This window comes from Lepidochelys kempii, chromosome 1, assembly GCF_965140265.1.
Source record: "Lepidochelys kempii isolate rLepKem1 chromosome 1, rLepKem1.hap2, whole genome shotgun sequence".
Classification (NCBI taxonomy): domain Eukaryota; kingdom Metazoa; phylum Chordata; order Testudines; family Cheloniidae; genus Lepidochelys; species Lepidochelys kempii.
The window spans coordinates 98451563-98477246 of NC_133256.1; the positions used below are offsets into that span (position 1 = coordinate 98451563).

Here is a 25684-nt window from a genome sequence, read left to right on the forward strand (position 1 = left end):
GGCTAAAAGGGACCAATATGATAATCTATTTTGACCTCCTGCATGGCACAGCCTTTACAATTTCACCTAGTAATTCTTGCAAAGGGAATCATTCTTCCCTACTGCATAAATGAATATCAAACACAGTAACTTGTAGCTCCACTAGTGCATCTCTTTTAGAAAGATATCCAAAACTCAATACAAAAAGTCCAGTGACTATTAATTTACCACTTCTCTTGGTAAGTAGTTCCAATAGTTGATCAAATTAATTGTTAAAAGTACGATCTTCCTTCCAATTTAACTAACTTACAGACCATTATCACATCATTTGTTAGCCTTCTCTTTGATAAACTAAGGCGATTGAGCCCATTAAGTTTCACCATAAGACTTTTTTCCAGACCTCTAACCATTTTTGTAGTTCCAGTTCTTCAACATACTTTTTAAAGTGTGGATAATGCAACCAGACACAATATTCCATAGAGGTCTCACCAATGCCATATTACTTCTGTTTATCACCTCCACCCTATCTTGCAAATGTTGTGGAGGAAGAAACAGAAAGATCTGGATTTGGCCTGTACACAAGGGTAGAATGAGAGGAAGAGTCAAAAATGACCTTCCCAAGTCACAAGTGTGCGTCACAAAGGCTAACGTAGTGCCCATCTTTAAAAAAGGGAAGGAGGAGGATCCTGGGAACTACAGACCAGTCAGCCTCACCCCAGCCCCTGGAAAAATCATGGAGCAGGTCCTCAGGGAATCAATTCTGAAGCACTTAGAGGAGAGGAAAGTGATCAGGAACAGTCAGCATGGATTCACCAAGGGAAAGTCATGCCTGACTAAACTAATTCCCTTCTAAGACTAAACAACTGACTCTGTGGATGAGGGGAAAGCAATGGACGTGTTATTCCTTGACTTTAGTAAAGCTTTTGATATGGTCTCCCACAGTATTCTTGCCAGCTAGTTACAGTAGTATGGGCTAGATGAATGGACTATAAAGTGGACAGAAAGCTGGCTAGATCATCAGGCTCAACGGGTAGTGATCAATGGCTCCATGTCTAGTTGGCAGCCGGTATCAAGCGGAGTGCTCCAAGGGTCGGTCCTTGGGCCGGTTTTGTTCAATATCTTCATAAATGATCTGGAGGATGGTGTGGATTGCACCCTCAGCAAGTTTGCAGATGACACTAAACTGGGAGGAGCGGTAGATACGCTGGAGGGTCGGGATAGGATACAAAGGGACCTACACAGATTAGAGGATTGGGCCAAAAGAAATCTGATGAGGTTCAACAAAGACAAGTGCAGAGTCCTGAACTTAGGACGGAAGAATCCCATGCACCGCTACAGACTAGGGACCGAAATGGCTAGGCAGCAGTTCTGCAGAAAAGGACCTAGGGGTTACAGTGAACAAGAAGCTTGATACGAGTCAACAGTATGCCCTTGTTGCCAAGAAGGCTAACAGCTTTTTGGGCTGTATATGTAGGAGCACTGCCAGCAGATCAAAGGGACGTGATCATTCCCCTCTATTCAGCATTGGTGAGGCCTCATCTGGAGTACTGTGTCCAGTTTTGGGCCCCACACTACAAGAAGGATGTGGAAAAATTGGAAAGCGTCCAGCAGAGAGCAACAAAAATTATTAGGGGGCTGGAGCACATGATTTATGAGGAGAGGCTGAGGTAACTGGGATTATTTAGTCTGCAGAAGAGAAGAATGAGGGTGATTTGATAGCTGCTTTCAACTACCTGAAAGGGGGTTCCAAAGAGGATGGCTCTAGACTGTTCTCAGTGGTAGCAGGTGACAGAACAAGGAGTAATGGTCTCAAGTTGCAGTGGGGGAGGTTTAGGTTGGATATTAGGAAAAACTTTTTCACTAGGAGGGTGATGAAGCACTAGAATGGGTTACCTAGGGAAGCGATGGAATCTCCTTCCTTAGAGGTTTTGAAGGTCAGGCTTGACAAAGCCCTGACTGGGATGATTTAATTGGTGTTGGTCCTGCTTTGAGCAGGGGGTTGGACTGGATGACCTCCTGAGGTCCCTTACAGCCCTGATATTCTATGATTCCGTGACAGCATTATCATCAATAATGCCAAAAGCAGTAAGAAGAGAGGGTTTTGATGAAAAATCGAGCTTGATTTTTTCCCCCCGACGTTTATCTGAAATTTTAAGAGATGTTAGAGAGACAGGCAGAGATGTGGAATTAGGTGGACGGGATCAATCAGGAATGAAGAGATAATTAGTCATCCACATAATAAGGCTGTGGATTAATCAGTTAACTCATGCGATTAACTCAAAAAATTAATTGCGTTTAATCACAATTTTAATCATAGAATCATAGAATCTCAGGGTTGGAAGGGACCTCTGGAGGTCATCTAGTCCAACCCCCTGCTCAAAAGCAGGACACATCCCCAATTAAATCATCCCAGCCAGGGCTTTGTCAAGCCTGACCTTAAAAACTTCTAAGGAAGGAGATTCCACCACCTCCCTAGGCAACGCATTCCAGTGTTTCACCACCCTCCTAGTGAAAAAGTTTTTCCTAATATCCAACCTAAACCTCCCCCACTACAACTTGAGACCATTACTCCTTGTCCTGTCCTCTTCCACCACTGAGAATAGTCTAGAACCATCCTCTCTGGAACTACCTCTCAGGTAGTTGAAAGCAGCTATCAAATCCCCCCTCATTCTTCTCTTCTACAGACTAAACAATCCCAGTTCCCTCAGCCTCTCCTTATAAGTCGTGTGTTCCAGACCCCTAATCGTTTTTGTTGCCCTTCGCTGGACTCTCTCCAATTTATCCACATCCTTCTTGTAGTGGGGGGCCCAAAACTGGACACAGTACTCCAGATGAGGCCTCACCAATGTCGAATAGAGGGGAACGATCACGTCCCTCGATCTGCTCGCTATGCCCCTACTTATACATCCCAAAATGCCATTGGCCTTCTTGGCAACAAGGGCACACTGCTGACTCATATCCAGCTTCTCGTCCACTGTCACCCCTAGGTCCTTTTCCGCAGAACTGCTGCCTAGCCATTCGGCCCCTAGTCTGTAGCTGTGCATTGGGTTCTTCCGTCCTAAGTGCAGGACCCTGCACTTATCCTTATTGAACCTCATCAGATTTCTTTTGGCCCAATCCTCCAATTTGTCTAGGTCCCTCTGTATCCTATCCCTGCCCTCCAGCGTATCTACCACTCCTCCCAGTTTAGTATCATCCGCAAATTTGCTGAGAGTGCAATCCACACCATCCTCCAGATCATTTATGAAGATATTGAACAAAACCGGCCCCAGGACCGACCCTTGGGGCACTCCACTTGACACTGGCTGCCAACTAGACATGGAGCCACTGATCACTACCAGCACTGTTAAATGATAGAATACCCAACTGAAATTTATTAAATATTTTGGATGTTTTTCTACATTTTCAAATATACGGTTTTCAGTTACAATACAGAATACAAAGTGTAGAGTACTCACTTTATATTACTTTTAATACAAATATTTGCACTGTAAAAATGATAAAAGATACAATATATTCCAGTTCACTTCTTACAAGTACCGTAGTACAATCTCTTTATCATGAAAGCGCAACTTACAAATGTAGATTTTTCTTTTTTGTTTCAACTCCACTCAAAAACAAAACAATGTAAAACTTTAGAGCCTACAAGTCCACTCAGTCTACTTCTTGTGCAGCCAATTGCTAAGACAAACACGTATGTTTGCATTTATGGGAGATAATGCTGCCCGCTTCTTATTTACAATGTCACCTGAAAGTGAGAACAGATGTTCACATGGCACTTTTGTAGCCAGCATTGCAAGGTATTTACGTGCCAGATATGCTAAAAATGTGCATGCCCTTCATGCTTTGGCCATCATTCCAGAGGACATGCTTCCATGATGATGGAAAAAAATAACGTGTTAATTAAATTTGTGACTGAACTCCTTGGGGGAGAACTGTATGTCTCCTGCTCTGTTTTACCCACATTCTGCCATATATTTCATGTTATAGCAGTCTCGGATAATGACCCAGCATGTTGTTCATTTTAAGAACATTTTCACTGCAGATTTCACAAAATGCAAAGAAGGTACCAATATGAGATTTCTAAAGATAGCTACAGCACTTGATCCAAGATTTAAGAATCTGAAGTGCCTTCCAAAATCTGAGCGGGACAGGGTGTGGAGCATACTTTCAGAGGTCTTAAAGGAGCAACACTACTATGCGGAAACTACAGAACCCAAACAACCAAAAAAGAAAATCAACCTTCTGCTGGTGACATCTGACTCAGATGATGAAAATAAACATGTGTTGGTCTGCATTGCTTTGGATCGTTATCGAGCAGATTCCATCATCAGCATAGATGCATGTCTTCTGGAATTGTGGTTGAAGCATGAAGGGACATATGAGTCTTTAGTACATCTGGCACATAAATATCTTGCAACACTGGCTCCAACAGTGCCATGAGAATGCCTGTTATCACTTTCAGGTGACATTGTAAACATGAAGCAGGCAGCATTATCTCCTGCAAATGTAAACAAACTTGTCTGTCTGAGCCATTGGCTGAACAAGAAATAGGACTGAGGGGACTTGTAGGCTCTAAAGTTTTATTTTTGAATGCAGTTTTTTTTGTATATAACTCTACATTTCTAAGTTCACCTTTCATGATGAAGAGATTGTACTACAGTACTTGTACCAAGTGAATTGAAAAATACTATTTTTTATTTTTACTGTGTAAATATTTATAGTAAAAAATAAATACAAAGTGAGCACTTTACACTTAATCTGTGTTGTAATTGAAATCAATATATTTGAAAATGTAGAAAACATCTAAAAATATTTATATAAATGGTATTCTATTATTGTTTAACAGCACGATTAATAGCAATTAGTTTTTTTAATTGTGTGATTGTGATTGATTTTTTAATTACTGACAGCCCCACAACATAACGATAATAACTGAAACCATATGACTAGAAAAGGCCAGCCATGCTGGAATGTAAAGAGAGAAAAAAGAGGCAGGAAACGACAGAGTGAAGGGGAGAGAAAAGATGGCTTGGTAGGTCAGATTGCGATGAAGATTTTCTTTGAGGCTGGAGAAACACAGACCATGTTTATACCTTAAAAGTGGAGTAGAGTCCCTGGAAGAACCAGAGGAAAGCAAGAGGTTAAGAAGGAGGAAAAGGGAGGGGGTGAAAACAGCAGAAGCTACCACCTGCCCAGGTAGTCTTGTATATTAGCATGCAGCAGGAACAGCAGCATCTCCTGCCTGAAGCTGAATAAGCTGCAACTTCAAAGAGCAGCAACAAAAGGAGGGGGAGAGAAGATGACCTGTAACCTACCCCCCTAGGCCATTGGGAGCAGAGCAAAAGCACCAAAGGACTTCTGAATAAATGGAAATACGGAGGAGGTTTAAGAACAACTGGCTGGAAGACAGTGAAGCCATCCACCACACTGAGCTGCTTCCCACTTTTCCCATAGGAAGATTTAACAGCTTCTGGGTTTCTTCTGCTCTCTTTCTGATAACTCTTTGGTCAACAGATAGGATGAAATCCTCTCTCTAATTTGTTCTACTTGGGGGAAGATAGCCAGTCTGCTTTCAGAAAGATACAAGAGCTAAAAGGGTTCCCTTCGGGCAGTAGGCTGATGTCAGGTGTAGAGCAGAGGCAACCTCCATAGCAGTAACTGAAGTCTTTTCAGGGAGACAAGATGGTGGCAGCTCAGCAGGCTAAGTATCTTCTTGTCAGAAGTCAGCCTCCATCAGTGAGTTTCTCCATCCGTCCAGCACTGCACTGCATTTATTTGAGGGAGTGTGTGTGTGTCAGGATATTTTTCCCTTGCCCTCTTCAACTGCCTGTTGCCACACACGGTCTCTACTCCACTTTCACGTGGCCAAAATTCTTTGAACTATTGCTACTTGAAATATCTAGGCAGGAGTTGAGTGTTCCAACTCCAGAAAAAACAGAAAATTTATTAGTGATGGGGAGGAAACTAGCTATATTACCACTGTGCTTATAAACTGACAAAGACTGGACATTTACACATAGTGCCTTATTTTTAGAAAAAGCAAGGGTCAGCTTATAAAAAGAAATTTAGCAATGCTTCATCTCTGCTATTTTAATATTACCCATCTGTTAAAGCAATGGAAGAAAATATAAAATGTTGCCTTATATTTTCTACTCCAAAAGCAGGAAGCTGTGGGGTTTTTTTCCCCATGAATCTAATGCTTATGAAGGATGATACACTGACAGTTCCAGATCCTGAATGCTTCTACATAGTACTAGTTTGTGCCCTTGGCATATTCACATGTGCAGAAGATGATGTGGAGGGGCTGTGCTGCAGCCAGAGTTCCCAGGAGGACTTTTGACTGAGTGATGCAGAATTCACCATAGGGGCTCCCAGGTAACACATACAAACACACCATTTTTCAAAAGCATATGGATGCTCTTTGCTGTGTATCCAGCCAGTTATGCTGACTGGCATCAAGAAGAGCAGGGACTGGAGTGTTGTGGCTTGTGCTTACCTCCTTGCAGACAGTTAGTTCTCAGGGGAACTAAGAGAGAGCAGGGCCAAGCATTATTTAGTCCACAATGGGTGGGGAAGGGCTGTGCAAACTTTCCAATGGCAGCCCAACAGATTAGTAGTTCAGCTTCATTTGCTTTAAAAACTTGGCTTTTCTACTGAAATTGTAATAGAATTACAGGAATGGTTGTGGTGTGGACACTAAACATAGATTAGGCACATTTCACACAGGCCATTATACAGAAATATGGTAAGAAAGACTTTCAGACGCTACTAAGATGAAGAAAATTCAAAATGCTGACTGGAAGTGAACAGCTTTGTATTTCTTTAAAAGTTCCCAATTGCTAAATCGAGAATTAGAAAGCTATAACACACAAATATCCTATTAATTACTCTAATGGAAATAAGAATGAGCCAATTAAGCAAACCTTCTAATGATGGGGGTCAGACTGGAATATATTAAAGTGAATTAAATTCATACTGATCTTATAAATTATTAGAAATAGAATATTGTACAAATCACTAAAATAGCTTTTAAACTCTATTTAGCCAAGAGAATCAGTTAGACATAACAGAGCAGCCCGAAAGAATAACTTTACAACAGTAAATGTCTTAGCACAGACCAATTTCCACCTGTAAATACTGTAGATATTCTGACCAATTAAATGAAACAGGTGTGTCTATTAACCAATGTTTCAAATTAATTAACAGCATTACCTCAAAACATTTGTGCTATCATCCCATTTAAGCATGTCTATATGGGGGGGGGGGTAGGGAAGGGGAGACAAGCTCCACTTGCACAAAATACAATTGTTAAGTTTGCGACTAATGAAACCAGCAGCATAACATTGTACTGTACTGTTCTGTTTTGTTTAAAGGTACTGAGGTCTTCACAATGTCAAACTGCTAAGGGCATACACTAATTAGAAGAGAGTCCAGACGTTGTTTCAAGTGGCCAAAGGGCCACAACTTTATTAAAATCACATATAAACTTTCTTCCAAATTCTTTATGATTAGCATAGCTTGGCTTCCTTTTCAATTCAGTAACTTTTAGATTGTACTCTGTAAAAGGAAAACACTTGACTAAAAATAAAAACTGAATACTATATGAGAGGAAATGGTTTGAACAGTCTTATACAAGGGTCAGAATTTCCATCTCTAAAGAGACTGTTACAAAATGCATATAGAGGTATTTCTGGAACATCACCAATGTACTCCTAACTATCTTTGAGACACTACTGACTTTCTGAGGAAACTACAATACACTGATGATCTTCCAGAAAACACCATCCTGGCCACCATGGATGTAGAAGCTCTTTACACCAATATTCCACATGAGGATGGACTACAAGCGGTCAAGAAAAGTATGCCTGATGAGGCCACAGCACACCTGTTGGCTGAGCTGTGTGACTTTGTCCTCACCCACAACCATTTCAGATTTGGGGACAACTTATACCTTCAAGTCAGCGGCACTGCTATGGGTACCCGCATTGCCCCACAGTATGCCAACATTTTTATGACTGACTTAGAACAAAGCTTCCTCATCTCTCGTCCCCTAGCGCCCCTCCTCTACTTGCGCTACATTGATGACATCTTCATCATATGGATCCATGGGAAAGAGGCCCTTGAAGAATTCCACCTGGATTTCAACAATTTCCACCCCAACATCAACCTCAGCCTGGACCAGTCCACACAAGAGATCCACTTTCCGGACACTACAGTGCAAATAAGTGATGGTCATATAACCACCACTCTATACCAGAAACCTACTGACTGCTATACTTACTTACATGCCTCCAACTTCCATCCAGGACACGTTACACGATCCATTGTCTGCAGCCAAGCCCTAAGATACAACTGAATTTGCTCCAATCCCTCAGACTGACACCTACAAGATCTTTATCAAGCATTCTTAAAACAACAATACCCACCTGGAGAAGTGAGAAAACAGAGTGACAGAGCAAGACAGGTACCCAGAAATCACTTACTACAGGGCAGGCCCAACAAGGAAAATAGCAAAACAACACTGGCCATCACATACAGCCCCCAGCTAAAACCTCTCCGGCACATCATCAACGATCTACAACCTATTCTGGAAAATGATCCCTCACTCTCACAGACCTTGGGAGGCAGGCCAGTCCTCGCTTACAGACAGCCCCCCAACCTGAAGCAAATACTCACCAGCAACTACATACCACACCACAGAAACACTAAACCAGAAACCAATCCCTGTAACAGACCTCATTGCCTACTCTGTCCACATATCTACTCTAGCGACACCATCAAAGGACCCAACCACATCAGCCATACCATCAGGGACTCGTTCACCTGCACATCTACTAATGTGATATATGCCATCATGTGCTAGCAATGCCCCTGTGCCATGTACATTGGCCAAATTGGACAGTCTCTATGTAAAAGAATAAATGGACACAAATTGGACATCAGGAATGGTAACATAGAAAAGCCAGTAGAACACTTCAATCTTCCTGGACATTCTATAACAGATTTAAAAGTAGCCATACTTGAACAAAAAAACTTCAGAAACAGACTTCAAAGAGAAACTGCAGAACTAAAATTCATTTGCAAATTTAACACCATTAATTTGGGGCCGGCTCACTGCAAAAGGGAAGAAGGACGATCCTGGGAACTACAGGCCGGTCAGCCTCACCTCAGTCCCCGGAAAAATCATGGAGCATGTCCTCAAGGAATCAATTCTGAAGCACTTAGAGGAGAGGAAAGTGATCAGAAACAGTCAGCATGGATTCACCAAGGGAAAGTCATGCCTGACAAATCTAACTGCCTTCTATGATGAGATAACTGGTTCTGTGGATGAAGGGAAAGCAGTGGACGTGTTATTCCTCGACTTTAGCAAAGCTTTTGACACGGTCTCCCACAGTATTCTTGTCAGCAAGTTAAAGAAGTATGGGCTGGATGGATGCACTACAAGGTGGGTAGAAAGCTGGCTAGATTGTCGGGCTCAATGGGTAGTGATAAATGGCTCCATGTCTAGTTGGCAGCCGGTATCTAGCGGAGTGCCCCAAGGGTCGGTCTTGTGGCCGGTTTTGTTCAATATCTTCATTAATGATCTGGAGGATGGTGTGGATTGCACCCTCAGCAACTTTGCGGATGACACTAAACTGGGAGGAGTGGCAGATATGCTGGAGGGTAGGGAGAGGATACAGAGGGACCTAGACAAATTGGAGGATTGGGCCAAAAGAAATCTGATGAGGTTCAACAAGGACAAGTGCAGAGTCCTGCACTTAGGACGGAAGAATCCAATGAACCGCTACAGACTAGGGACCGAATGGCTCGGCAGCAGTTCTGCAGAGAAGGACCTAGGGGTGACAGTGGACGAGAAGCTAGATATGAGTCAACAGTGTGCCCTTGTTGCCAACAAGGCCAATGGCATTTTGGGGTGTAGGGGCATTGCCAGCAGATCGAGGGACATGATCGTTCACCTCTATTCGACGTTGCTGAGGCCTCATCTGGAGTACTGTGTCCAGTTTTGGGCCCCAAACTACAAGGGGGATGTAGAAAAATTGGAGACAGTCCAGCAAAGGGCAACAAAAATTATTAGGGGACTGGAACACATGACTTATGAGGAGAGGCTGAGGGAACTGGGATTGTTTAGTCTACGGAAGAGAAGAATGAGGGGGGATTTGATAGCTGCTTTCAACTACCTGAAAGGTGGATCCAAAGAGGATGGATCTAGACTATTCTCAGTGATAGCAGATGACAGGACAAGGAGTAATGGTCTCAAGTTGCAGTGGGGGAGGTTTAGGTTGGATATTAGGAAAAACTTTTTCCCTACGAGGGTGGTGAAACACTGGAATGCGTTACCTAGGGAGGTGGTGGAATCCCCTTCCTCAGAAGTTTTTAAGGTCAGGCTTGACAAAGCCCAGGCTGGGATGATTTAGTTGGGATTGGTCCTGCTCTGGGCAGGGGGTTGGACTAGATGGCCTCCAGAGGTCCCTTCCAACTCTGTTATTCTACGATTCTATGAAAAGCAACTTTGCCTCTCATGGAATTGACACCTCCTCACCAGTTATTGGGAGTGAACTACATCCACCCTGACTGTATTGGCCCTGTCAACACTGGTTCTTCACTTGTGAGGTAACTCCCTTCTCTTCATGTGTCAGTATAATAATGCCTGCATCTGTAATTTTCACTCCATACATCTGAAGTGAGTTTTACCCACGAAAGCTTATGCCCAAATAAATCCGTTTGTCTTTAAGGTGCCATCTGACTCCTCGTTTTTGTGGATACAGACTAACACAGCTCTCTTAACTGCATTGCCTCAGGAACGGGACCTGAGCATCTTTTGACAGCTCATTGTGTAGCTGCCACCAAATAACACAAACAAGATGGTAAAATACATTAGAAACAGGATGGAGAAAATGGAAAAATATACCACCATTAGTTAAATCAATGTGGCCTCATCTAGAATACAGTGTATGGTACCAGGCACTGCATCTCAAGAAGGAGGGTTCAAGAAGGGGAGAAATGATTAAGGACTGGGGGAATAAATCAGTGAAGAAACTGAAAAGAAATAGGTTTAATTTAGAAAGACAAATAAGAGAGGACATGATAAAAATACATAAAATAATGAATGGTATAGAGAAGACAGATCAGGAGCTTCTGTTCTCCCTGTCTCATAACACAACAGCAAAGGGACTTTCAATGACATTGAAATGTGGCAAATACAAAACCGATCGAAGGAAATTATTTTAATTTACCTTTACACAATACATAAGCTACTGAATTCACTGCTTGGTATGTTGTTGAGGCCAAGAATTTAACTAGATTCAAGAAGGGATTGGACATTTATGCAGATAAGAATATTTAGAGAGTTACCGTTGTTAATGCTAATACATTTTGGAAGAGATGAAATCTCATGCTTCCAAGTACAGGCCAAACTCCACAACAAGGCACTGGGAGATTTCTTACACCTTCCTTTGAAGAACCTGATACTGGCCACTGTCAGACACAGAACAGTGGTCTAGATCAGAGGTTCTCCAACTGTGGTGCCTGGACCCTGGAGAATACTCACATGTAAGCTGAGGTGGTGGCCTTGGGGAGAATAGGGTGTAGATGGGAAGGGGCAGTGGGGTGAGAAGAGGGGGTGGGGGGAATTTGGGACATGCAGGGCTGTGGCAGCCAGAGAAAGAGGCGACTTTCCCCAGCTCCAGGGCTGTGGCTGCTGCAGCAGGGGAGAGAGAGCACAGCCATTGCATTAGAAAGGTAAGACTACTGATATTAAAGTGTTGTGTGCTTTTATCTGTAGAACAAAAAAACGTTAATTAAGTTTTTTTTATATAGCACTTTTATCCAAAGCATTTTACAATAGTTAGCTAATGGTACAGACAACATTTGGAAAGATCATTAAGTGGACTACAAAGACCCTCAGCAATTTTCAAGTAGTCCATGGAAAAAAAAGTTTGAGAACCACTGGTCTAGATGAATCATGTGTCTGATCCAGTGTGGCAGATCTTCTGTTCCCATTTTCCCTATTCCATTTCTCAGTTTAAAAGGCTCTTTTGCTAACACACAGCACTGCCAGATCTAGCATGAAGTACTACTGGATATTGTAGGGGGAGTCAAAGAAGTGCTCAGCTACTACGCTAATTGACAGGTGCTGTGTAAGAAGACACAGATGGTCTAAGATTTTCTTCATATGGTGGTCTGATGTAACTGACACCTGAGGGTGTCTACACCACAGCTGGGAGTCAGCCTCCTAGGCCAGATAGACAGACTTGCACTAGCTCAGCTCAAGTTGAGCACTCAAAATAGCAGTATGGATATTTCAGAGTAGCAGCCGTGTTCGTCTGTATCCGCAAAAAGAAAAGGAATACTTGTGGCACCTTAGAGACTAACAAATTTATTTGAGCATGAGCTTTCGTGAGCTACAGCTCACTTCATCAGATCCAATGAAGTGAGCTGTAGCTCACGAAAGCTTATGCTCAAATAAATTTGTCAGTCTCTAAGGTGCCACAAGTACTCCTTTTCTTAGTATGGATATTGTGGCACTGCTTGCAGCTCAGGCTAACGACCCAAGTTCAGACACAGGAGATCGAGTGGGTTCAAGTTGGGGTGGCTAGCCCAAGCTACTGCATGTGCCACAATGTGCATACAGCTATTTTTAGCATGCTAGCTAAAGCCAAGCTAGCACAAATCTGTCTTTCTGGGCTTGGAGGTTTGCTCCCAGATGCAGTGTAGACACACCCTTTAGCAGTTTTCTGATGGGATTTGACCCTGGAATCCTAAGGAAAGGAGAGACCCTAAGACCTGACTGTCACTTTGTTCTCAAAAGGAAGACTAAAGAGGTCATGTTTCTCAAATAGCAGATTGGATACTCTGGCCTAAATTTCTTAGGCTGGGCCAAGAGGTCTGAAATCAAGAGTGTAAGAAAGACAAAACTGTTCTAACTGACCTAACCACAACTCTCAAAGAATGCTTGGAGAAATGCTCTTAAAATTGGTTTGGCTTCTCTATACTGCTCCTTAGGGAGGTGGTCCAAGAAGGACATTCCTACTCCAGGAATAGAATTTACTTGAACATTTGCCTCCTCACGGTTAGCAATCTGAATGGTTAGAACAACATAAAAATATGCCTTGCAATGAAGGAAACCCAATCTTTTTGGTCCTTCTGAAGCTGTCACATAGGAAGAACTGCTAATTTTGGTCTTTTTTAATGTAGAAGAGTGTGCAGGCACCAGTGCAGGCCAGATGAAAAATCTGAATTCCTGCTTTAGCACATGGTATTAGTATGGTTAAGCGTCATGATGGCAGCAGTCTAGAATTTGGAAAGAAGTGCATCATTCACAGCCAAAGTGATCTTTTTTAGGATTTTCCTGATTTAGCGTTTTTGGTCCTGTGAAGAGATATAGTTGAGCAAACTTTAATGTTTTGTGTGATATTGTATAGAATACTAGAGCTAATGAAACAGAAAAAAAGGTAGAGCAGCTGCATACTGCAAATGAACAGAGCAACGGTTCTGAAGCCAACTACTTACAAAAGTAGAGGTAGAAGTATGGGTGTTTGGGACTACTGTCCCTTACATAACTTGCACCAAACACTTAGCTGTCTGAGCATGCATGAGGCCCCCCAACAATCACGGCTTTCAAAATAGCCTGCAGCTCACTGAACCAGAGGGACATGCTTCCCAGAATGGGCATCTGTAGAGAACTCTTAGTGGAGAAGCATGGATTTGTTCCCGTATTACTCTTGGGAATAAAGCGGCATATGACAGAAGATACTAGAAAAGCACACATGGGTCCAATAATTTTCAGTGAACCTCCAGATAAGCTATTAAATAGGCTACAGAATAAATGGGGAAAAAATGTCGAAAGTTAGTAGAATATAGAACTATTGGCGCTCTCAGATAAATAGTAATGATTGCCAAATTTGACTGTAGAAAATAGGTTTATTTTCACCTACTTGGTTGGCAGTTCTGTTCCCTAAATGTAATACAATAGTTTCATATGGAGAGAGAACAGTATCCCACAGCTGGTGACGATATACACTGTAAAAGCTTCTTATAAAAAAACCCAAATTCCTCTCAACAGAACCACCATAAATCCACACATAGGACAAAAAACTTTAGACTGCAGGAGGGTAATACTGGTGGAGGACCTTTGGAAGTCACCATTACAGACCAGTTTAACTTCAGTACACAGAAAAAGATATTGGAGCAAATAATTAAGCAATCAATTTGCTAACACCTAGAAGACAAGGTGATAAGTAACCGTCAGCATGGATTTGTCAAGAACAAATCGTGTCAAACCAACCTAATAGCTTTATTTGGCAGGATAACAAGCCTTGTGGATAGGCGGCAGCAGTAAATGTGGTACTGTATATCTTGACGTTAGTAAGGCTTTTGATACTGTGGGCTATCTACACTAGCACTTTACAGTACTGCAACTTTCTCCAACAGGGGTGTTAAAAAAAACACCCCTGAGCGCTGCAAGTTTCAGAGCTGTAAAGTGCCACTGTAGACAATGCACCACCACTGGGAGACGCGCTCCTAGTGCTGGTAGCCATTCCCCTAGCTGAGGTGGGTTTTTTTAGAGTGCTGGGAGAACTCTCTCTTAGCCCTATGCCGCAACTACACAAACCATGTTAAAGCGCTGCCATGGCAGCACTTTAACATTGCCAGTGAAGAGATGCCTTGTCACACATGACCATCTCATAAACAAACTAGGGAAATGCAACCTAGATGGAGCTTGTCAAGGTTCCTTCCCCACTCTGAACTCTAGGATACAGATGTGGGGACCTGCATGAAAACCTCCTAAGCTTACTTTTACCAGCTTAGGTTAAAACTTCCCCAAGGTACAAACTATTTTACCTTTTGCCCTTGGACTTCCACTGCCACCACCAAACATCTAACCAGGTTTATTTTTGAGAAAGCGTTGTTTGGAAACGTCTTTCCCCCCAAAATCCTCACCAAAACTTAGCACCCCCCTTCCTGGGGAAGGTTTGATAAAAATCCTCACCAATTTGCATAGGTGAACACAGACGCAAACCCTTGGATCTTAAGAACAATGAAAAAAGCATTCAGTTTCTTACAAGAAGAATTTTAATAGAAGAAACAGTAAAAAGAATCACCTCTGTAAAGTCAGGATGGTAAATACCTTACAGGGTAATTAGATTTAAAACAGAGAATCCCCCTAGGCAAAATCTTAAGTTACAAAAAGACACAAAAACAGGAATATACATTCCATTCAGCACAGTTTATTTTCTCAGCCATTTAAAGAAATCATAATCTAATGCATATCTAGCTAGATTACTTACTAAATTCTAAGACTAGACTAGACTAGTCTAAGACATTCCTGTTCTGTTCCTGGCAAAAGCATCACACAGACAGACCCAGACCCTTTGTTTCTCCCCCCTCCAGTTTTGAAAGTATCTTGTCTCCTCATTGGTCATTTTGGTCAGGTGCCAGCGAGGTTATCCTAGCTTCTTAACCCTTTACAGGTGAAAGGGTTTTTCCTCTGGCCAGGAGGGATTTTAAAGGTGTTTACCCTTCCCTTTATATTTATGGCAGAGCTACTATCAGGTGGATGCATAACTGGTATGAAAACCATTCCCTGAGAATAGTTATCAGTGGTTCACTGTTAAGCTGGAAGAGCATATCAAGTAGGGTCCCACAGGGATCAGTTCTGGGTCCAGTTGTGTTCAATATCTTCATCAGATTTAAATAATGGCATAGAGAGTACACAAAGTTTGTGGACAATATCAAGCTGGGAGGGGTTGCAAGTGCTTTGGAAGATAGGATTCAAATTCAAAATGATCTGGACAAACTGGAGAAATGGTCTGAAGAAAATAGGATGAAATTCAGTAAGGACAAATGCAAAGTACTCTACTTAGGAAGGAACAATCAGTTGCACACATACAAAATGGAAAATGACGGCCTAGGAAGGAATACTGCAGAAAGGGATCTGGATGTCATAGTGGATCACCAGGTAAATCTCCATCAAGAGTGTAACTGTTGCAAAAAAAGCAAACATCATTCTGGGATGTATGAGCAGGAGTGTTGTAAGCAAGACACAAGAAGTAATTCTTCTGCTCTACTTCACACTGATTAGGCCTCACCTAGAGTATTGTGTCCAATTCTGTGTGTCACATTTCAGGAAAGGTGTGGACAAATTGAAGAAAGTCCAGAGAAGAGCGATAAAAATGATTAAAGGGCTAGAAAACTTGACCTATGAGGGAAGACTGAAAAAATGGGGTTTGTTTAGTCTGGAAAAGAGAAGCCAGAGGGGACAAAAACACATTTTAAGTACATAAAAGGTTGTTACAAGGAGGAGGGAGAAAAAAATTTCTCTTTAACCTCTGAGGAAAGGACAAGAAACAATGGACTTAAATTGCAGCAAGGGCAGTTTAGGTTGAACATTAGGAAAAATTTCCTGCCAGGTTGGTTAAGCACTAGAACTTACCAGGGAGGCTGTGGAATCTCTGTCATTGGAGGTTTTTAAGACCAGGTTAGACAAACACCTATTGGGAATGGTCTAGATAATATTTAGTCCTGCCATGAGTGCAGGGGACTGGACTTGATGACCTCTTGAGGTCCCTTCCAGTCCTATGATTGTACTCTTTTTCTCTAGTTATGTATATGGTTTTACTTTTAAAAAACATTTATTGGCTACTATGCTCTCTACACAAAACTTATGACATCTAAAGAAAAAAAATTAGAGAGATAAAACATTCATATATAGGTCTCTGTAGTGCCTCTCTCTGCTCAATGGTAACTTACTCCTTTTGCAAAAGAGAATCTCCATGTATTGTATACAGTGTTGCCAATTTTCCTGACTACATCACAAAAGCCACAACATTTGGTGTTTTTTCTTAAAAGCCTGAGCCTCTGGAGCCTTGTGATTAGATGAGAATCTCAACTTTCATTAAAAAAGAAAATTTGTATCTTTCATTGTTATGGAGAAAAGCTTGAAAATGTGACCCAACTGTACCTAAGGAGTAAAAAACCAGACAGCAAATAACAAACAAATTTTATTTAAGTTATGTTTTTTAAACTAGTCATGATATTTTGGGTCCAATAGACAGCACCTAATCTAGCAGGTACATAAAAAAACTAAAGGTATCTAGGAAGTTTTAAAAAGCAATAAGGGCTGCCACTGTCTGACCAGCTGCCTCTCAAGTGGAAAGCAAGATGGCTGTGTTGAGGGAGTGGAACCTCCTGTATCTGAAAGAATGGTGGAGTTGTGTCAGTACTTCATCAGTCTGCACTAGAAAAATTAGGCAAAATAAAGACCAAAAAAAAAGACGCATGAATATCCAGCTGATAGAAAGATCCTTAGTTTTAGAAATGTAATACTGTACTTAATGGTTTTCCATTCATCTACTACAGTGTCATGTCTGTAACGTTACTAACAAAATTTAGTGAAATTGAAGTTAAATAATTACCTGAAAGTCATCATAGGGGAAAAGTAGCATCTCACGTAACGCATCATTTAAAATTTGTGTTTTCTTCTGAACAATGACATTTTCGTAGTCTATTGGCTCAATTAGCTTTGGTTTTGCCTAGAAAATGAATAGAAAAGATACTCTTAAATATACTGTGAAAAAATTACAATTCTGTAGTCATTTATCTGTATAAAATTGCTGTATAAAAAGCTACTTGACACAACTGACTTCAGATATCACAAATTTGCAGCATTCAAAAATAGGAATTTTAAAAAAAATCACACTACACAATACAGTTGAACTATAATGACTAACAATTATACATAAATAAGCTGATTTGTGTAAGAGGTAAGACACAAAAAGTGTCTGGAAAAGGGAGGACAGAGTGAAGACTATGGCAATACACATTGTGGCAATACTCATTTAGGGTATGTTTTCACTGAAGAGTTAGCCTGGACTCTTACCCAGATGTTGCCCTTAACCTGGCTACCAATCACACACAAAAACCTCTGACCTGGGTTTAGTGGTGCTTTAAACCTGTTCTAGGTGGCATCCCTGGTTGGTATAGACTTGAAACCGGGTTGTGCTTTAACCTGGGCTGGTAAACCACCTGCTTTGCAATGCAGATGCAGGCTAATCAACATGGGTGCTGATACTCCTTCAATGCCATCCCACAATTTCGCCGGACCATATTTTCTTTCACTCTACCTACTCCCCTCTTCTGCACTGGAAGACTTCTTCCAGTTTATATACAGCAGTTTGGCATTTAAACCCTACACTGCATGTGACCTGCTACATTTCTACTGAAATTTCAGAGTACTTGAACAGTGATGCAATCTGAGAAGTCATCCTCTCAATGCAATGTTAGCTAGCCAGATGCAGACACCAGGGTTCTGGTGTGCCTCTGGATGAGGTAAGCTAAGACCTAAAATTTGAACACATTTATCTGAAATCAGACAATCAGCCAAACCTTGGGTGGATTACTTAATGAGTCTGCTAACTAAGAACACTTCCACATAAGTCCCAGAAACAACAACAACAAAGTTCTCCAACAATACATTGCATAAAATTCATAGAGTAACCCAGTTCAGGACATTGCAAAGAGACCTGGGATATCCCTCCAGAAGTCCTAGCATCTCACATGGGTAAGTACAGCACCAGTATGGACACAGCCACACATCTGGCACAAATAGGGGTTTGCAGCAGGGATGTGCAACCCAGACTAGGTTAACCCAGGCACCAATCACCCAGGTTAACTCTGCAGTGAAGACATTGCCTTAGAATCACATGCAACTTCAAGGGGACACACGCAGTTTTTGCCAAATCCACAGGTTTGATTACAGCTACAGCCACTCTGCCTAGTAATATTATAGTACGCCTGTTACAGAGAATCTATCTTGAGGATTTGGTTTGGTTTTTAAAGAAAGTTAGTATTCAATGTGACCATTAAGTGTTTATAATTAAAGTCTTGTCCACATGGAGAGATTGAACAGCACAGCTATAGCAAAATATTTACTCTGCTATAGATATGTTCACATAACACATATCCCCACCCCAATTAGACACTATACTGGAATAAACTAATTTTTATTCCAGAATGGAGCATTCACACAAGGAAGTTACACCAGTATAGCTAGCTATAGCAATTCCAGTCAATTTCCCAGTGTAGACACCCTAATTTTTAATAAGTTTAACTTGGTGCTTTGGGTCAAATGTAGGGTTTTAGAATAATCACGAAGATTAGGCTCCAATCAGAGCACTTCCACATCTGATTCCTACTTGGAAAAGTCTGAGTAGTATTAAAACACATGATAATTAATACTTGATTAATTACTCGGGGGGAGGGATAGCTCAGTGGCTTGAGCACTGGCCTGCCAAACCCAGGATTGTGAGTTCAATCCTTGAGAGCGCCATTTAGGGATCTGGGGCAAAAATTGGGGATTGGTCCTGCTTTGAGCAGGGGGCTGGATTAGATGACCTCCTGAGGTCCCTTCCAACCCTGATATTCTAGGATTAATATGAAATCTGTAAATTAGCATCTCTGTTGATGCTAAGTTATTCCAGTTTGTCATGCTGAAATGTGAAGCACACTGTTTTCATTTTGAAAAGTCTTGTGTGCAATCAGATAACCTAGAAAATGTTGAATGTAACTTCAAATTCTGCAGAACAATGTTAAATTTGGATTGAGATTTAAGATTTCCTTGCATCAGTTAAACTGAAATACCACAGTAATATAACATACAAATAATGGAGACAGTGACAATTACAAAAGTTTTTTCTGTGGACAGCACTTTAATTTGCTAATACTTACTACATGTGCTCAGTAATTTACTCCTTGATTAGACCAACTTAGGTCAATAGAACTAATCTGGAAGTAAATTTCTACTCAACATCAGTACAGATGGCAGAATCTGGCCCTTGCTGAAAAATTAGCTGCATGAAATAGGAATCGCCTATTTCTCTAATTTTTTTTCTTCGTCTAATAACCATTTAAAATCCTATATCCTACTATTTACAATACTAAACCTATGAAGTGATTATTGCTGATCATCAAGGTGCGTAAAGGTAGTACGTTGTTTTTTCTTTCAAGAATGAAGCAGATTAGTCAAATTTTGATAATAAATCTCTGTACTTGGAAGGCTATATCCAGGAAAGGTTACTAGCGTTCACATGCTTAGATTATAAATTACTCAGAAGTTACTTCAGATAGTCTAATATCTACCACATGGTAACATTCCCAGTAAGTAAATATTAGAATATTGGAGGGAGTTCAAAAGGCAACAAAATGATAAATTTGGAAAATAAGACTCATCAGGAGAGATTACATGAATTGGGTATGCTTAGTCAACAGAAAAAGAAAAAGCAATTGTTTACAAATATGTTGGAACAATGATATAACAAATGAGAATTAACTTTTCCTTTCTATTTGTACAGCACAGTATGCTTAGTTCAACAAGACCAGAACAATAATAAAGGAATGCACATGCAATGTACAAGGGAGAGTTTAGTTTAAAAATTACGGTAAACATTTTAACATACGATAAAGCAACATATATATAAATGTTATTTAAAGTCAAATATTTAAAGTTAGGAAATAGGAAATTTACAGTGACCTGTAGAATCTAATTTTGACACCTTGTGCAGACACTAAATAAGACAGGGGTCACCAAGGAAGTAAGGGGACTATGAGTGCGTAACTGAAGACAGTTTCATTTGCAAATGCACAAGAGAGATAGAATTAAGGTTGCATGACCAACCTTAAGTTTCACATTTCTAAGCTTTCAGTATTTGACTTTGCAACTAAAATAATGTTCTTTAAATGTAATGCAATTTCCTAGGTGTGTTTTATTTGTTGTTAAGGAAAACAAGTAAAAACAACATACATACCCCATCATGCATGGTTCAGGGTTCAAACCTGTCTGATCTTCACCACCACAACACATTTGATTGCTACCACTGAGCTACAAGACTAACTATGCTAGTTAGCAGGAAGAGAGCTGTTATTCCAGAATGCAAAACTATGCTCTTAAGTGTTCCCAGCCTCTGTTTGCCAGAAGATGGGAATAGGCATCAGGTGATGGATTACTTGATGATTACCTGTTCGGTTCACTCCCTCTGAAGCACCTCACATTGGCCACAGTTGGAAGTCAGGATACTGGGCTAGGTGGACCACTGGTCTGACCTAGTATGGCCGTTATGTTCTTATACAGTATAAATGGGGACAGACTGCTGGATCCTGATGCTGCATCCACTTGGCTCGCTCTCCGACTTCCTACCCAAAACTGGGGGAGCTTTCCTGCCCTGTATTGTGCCCCCATGGGGTGGGGGTAAGCGCTAGATTAGATGAGGTGCCCAGTTTTGGCTTCTTCCTTGCACAAGCAAGAGAATGGAACAAACCATTTTAAAAAATTTTGCTATCAGCAAAAACTGAATGAAATTTCAAGGTATGAAGAAAAACAAATCACTTCTCTAGCCACTGGATTTCTCCTGCTTATATCAAAACTTGCTGCAAAACAATAAACGTGCAAGAACGTCCCAAAGAAAAGGAAGCAAGACTCTTATTATGGAAAGTGTTGGGGAAACTAAATATAGGGGTCATAACCAGGTCCCCTATAACAAGAATATTTTAGCAATGGGAGAAGTTAACAGAACAGTACAATTACTTCCACTAGAGATATTCGAGAATGGACTATACATTCATCTCTTACAGATTACTTAGAGGTAATAAAATTAACTGTCATAACTAAGCGGCTTGACTATATTAGTCAGCTTTTCCCCTTCATGTTCCAATTATTTCATTAATACTTCTACATAAAAATGTTAGAGGAAAAAACAATTTATTGCTATTTTTTTATTCTAAATACACAGCCTTGTTAGGAAAGGATGAGAACATTGCAATTGGGACTGGATGCTGTTTCCCTGGCAGCTGATGTTCCTCTTCATTTTTTTCCTCCTGCCTCTCAAGTAGATGTGGCTGAACCAACCGGCTCAATGGAGGTGGCTTGATTTGTCTCTTTGGGAAGGGTGATCTAGCCCTTGTGACAGTCAATTAAGCAGGTTTCCTGGAGTACACCCCAGGGGATCAATAAGGCTGTGGCTGGTATGGGGTAGGATTAATGCGGTAGAGGGCACATGGGCAGTACCAGGTAGGGTGGTCCCATTGAAGCTCAAACCTCTTTCTACTATGCCTCAGACTCTTCCCTTAAAACCCCTCCATGATTCCTAGTGAGCTAACCAGAAAAAGGACGGATCACAAGTGAGAGAGAGTTTTCTCCTCTTGCTGGACAGAGCAGAAATATACATCCTCTAACGGAGGTGCAGTCCTATCACATGTACCCTTTGTATAAAGGAGGTAAATACAGAGTAAATAACCTTGCGTACCAGTGACTCCAATGCTGGTGGTTTGGCAATCATCTCTCTTCATTTTTGTAGTAGAAGTGACTCAGGGCTGAGCCCTCCAATAAGTCACTCGGGCACCATATAAAAGGTTTTAGTGACAAGAAACCAAGTGCCAAAGCAGTGGGTATGATGGAGGTAGTCCATACAGAAGTGGAAAGTACCAACACTACAATATCAGAACACTGAGCTCTGTGGTTCCAGGTACCAAGGCACTTGGTGCCAGGGCTGATACAGAGAGATCTGTACCAAGGGCTGATTTAGAGGATACCATATGTGCTGCCTTAGATGTCAGTACCGGGATACCAGAATTGGCCTTCAGGCTTATGAGCCTTACAGGTATTAGCCCAAGATGAGTCATATAGCTGATGACCCTTCAGTGTCTTGCCAGATGCAGAAAAAGGTGACTTGCACCTGGGCACATCTTTGGAGTGGTGCTCTTTTCAGCCCTTCAGATATCAATGCCCACACAGTAGCAGAAAACTGGGACCTCTGAGTGGATGTGGGCCAGGAGTTCAGAGAAGAATCCCAGCTCTCTGGGACAGTGACTGGGAGACACTGAACCAATGTCTGAGGTGGCTTGCATAGACATCTCTAGAAGGAAAACTTTCAGCCTCACTTCCATCCCACTCTGGGTACGCTTGGAGAAATAGAAGGATTATTTCCTTCTCCAAGGAAAAGTGGGCACCAGGATTGAAAGAAAACCATGAAATATTTATTGCACATATTTACTTCACAAAGTTTTTACCATTCTCAGAAATATACATATTTTGAATATGTATTGACATTAATGAAGACAAACTTTTTTTTTGGTTAAAGCATGTATGCTATTTGGGCACGGTGGTGCACGCCTATAATCCCAGCTACTTGGGAGGCTGAGGCTGGCGGATGGCTCAGGGGTTCTGGGCTATGGTGCGCTATGCCGATCGGGTGTCCAGTGCCACTGACAGCCTGGTCAGAGGGTGGCTGAAGGACTGGCTAGAACAACATGAATGATGTGTTGTGAATGGCGCTCTCTCTGTGAGGGCTGATGGACCAATCAACCAAGGCAATGTGTGCTAACTTACAGGCTTCCATAATAACTTCTACTGTAAGGGTGTATCTACACTCAGAAACACTTGCGCTAGTTCACACTGAGCTAGCCATACTAAACACAAACCTGCCTAGAGCCTGGGAGTACATTCTTGCTGCTTGCCCATGCTGCTGTGACTACACTACTGTTTTTAGAATGCTAGCTCAGTGACAACTACTGCAAGTATGCCTACTCAAGCTGGGAATCACAGCCCCAGATCCAAATATAGACATAGTCTAAGTCTTTTAAATACTTTGCACGAGCAGGGGAGGTTTAGAACCTTGTACCAAAAAAACAAGATGAGATACCAAAACGTTAATTAAAACAAATGCATCAAACTAAGAAAGCCACAAAATCATGATTTGTGGTTGAAACGGTCATACTTCACCTTCTTGAGCTACACTATCACTGACAATTTAAACCAAGTTTGAATGTTCAGACTTCAAATAAACTAACCTACACCCACAGTAAAACAGAAAATATGAAAGTGACTGTTTTCTAAAAACAGTGTTCAATGCTTTCCAAAGCAACACAATTTTAAAAGGTTACATTAAAAACCAAAAGAGGGAAACTATATCCAGAATCTTTGAATCTGTTTGCATATGCACTGTTTTATGGGAGATAATTTAGCTATTATGCTAACACACAGTATGGGTAGCACTGTGTTTTATAAGCACAGAAAAAGGGTAGTTTCCCACACACCTATTTTCTTCAATGAGGCCTGCTTTTCTTTCCATCGCCCCCTTCTTGACCCTGTCTGCCCTACATTTAATCTTCTCCTTCACTTTTTGCAGAAGGCCTATAAACACTAGTCCCCCAATCAAAATATGAAAAAAAGTTTTAGTATATTTAAAGTAAAAAATGTTAGACCAAAAAAATGTCTCTAATAAGATATGTGATGAAATCTTTTGCTTGCTGTGCCTTTCTGTTATGGACTACAGATAGGGTGTGGTATTTACTTAGTTGAGATAATTACTAACCATGTACTTCTGCCCAGAAGAATTGCTCATGTTTCTCCCTTTTTGGTCTTGTGCCTCCAGCATGAAATATGAAGGAAAAACTTCTAGCTCTTAAGACATTTTGCGCTCTCAGGCAGCTATAGGGTCTCCTTCTTTGTGAACATTAGCATTGTTCACTATTATACTTTTTAGTTCAGGATATCCCTGGAGCTACTTGCACTACAAAAATGAAAATCTTGTATTGATTGTATCTTTATAGATGAGGGAATCTCTTGCCTTGTAATTCAGATTTCCTGAAGATACATAAGATTTACATCACCCACCCCAATCTCTCCTCTGAGACTGGAGGACTAACTGATGACGTGAGGTGTTCTGTGCACACACTACAAAGAGCTATTTCTCTACTGCAGTTGTTCTGGAATTTACTTTTTGTTGTTGTTGTCTGCATTAACAAAAAAGGAGAAGGAAATGAGACTTTAATTTAGTATGTAATATGTTTGGGGCTAACAAAACATTCTAGTCTCCTTAGGCGTCTGAGGTTACAATATGCTAAGATGGACAGTGCCCTTGAACCAGCCTATAGGCAAAACAAAAATAAAAATAAAATAAAATAAAAATATACAATTATAAAAATCTTAAAAGCAAGAAGAGTTTTCCTGCATGGCTTGCACTTGAGAATCTTCGACCAATTTAAGCTCTTCAGGGCAGAGATCTTGGGTGAAATCCTGACCCAGCTGAAGTCAACGGGAGTTTTGGCACTGACATAATGGAACCAGGAAAACCACCTCTTGTCTTCACATTTGTCAGTAATGCACATAAACCATAAAACTACAGTGTTTTTCTTTATCTGACTTTTACTGAACTGTCATTCATCCCTCTTTTAAAAGCTATTTGCTAGATTCAGAGATGCCACCTTCCTTACCCCTTGGTTCCTCTTATGGGGAGAATGTGCCTCCATAAAAGGAAAAACGTTCAGATGAAAGGTGGTGAGCCACGGTCCACCATTTTATGGTAAACCAATTTTAATTAGCTTCATTTATTTTTCAATGAGAAAAGAGCCACTGAATAGCATTCAAGAGTGGTAAGAAAGTTTATTTATTGTGAAATACTTATGTGGCTTGTTAGGTATCTAAGTTTTTCGATACCCACTTATTTACTTTTACTACTGTATTTTCAGTGTGAAAGTTGATCTGAGATTGGGAGAAGGAGTTAGGAAGGTAAGAGGCAGCCATACTTAAAAATAACTATCACTGAAGGCTGGTTATTAGAATTATTCAGAAAAATTTTCCTCTTTAAATATGTACACATATAAATAGGCTAAACTATCAGAATCAGATACAAAATTTCCAAATTGAGAAATT

General features: G+C 41.0%; 1 protein-coding gene across 22 annotated transcripts in view; it reads right to left on the reverse strand.

The window, feature by feature from the left end:
* Nucleotides 1–25684, reverse strand: part of DOCK9 (dedicator of cytokinesis 9) — a 336209-nt gene that overhangs the window by 225249 nt on the left and 85276 nt on the right. For 21 of the 22 annotated variants that reach the window (XR_012159418.1, XM_073348510.1, XM_073348458.1 and 18 more), the window contains exon 2: nt 17397–17513. The exons of the other annotated variant lie outside the window; for it this stretch is intronic. Coding sequence is in view for 20 of the 21 variants with exons in the window: in XM_073348510.1 (XP_073204611.1) it covers nt 17397–17513 (117 nt within the window). In the remaining variant the exon portion in view is untranslated. The remainder of the gene's footprint in view (nt 1–17396; nt 17514–25684) is intronic. 22 annotated transcript variants of the gene reach the window in all.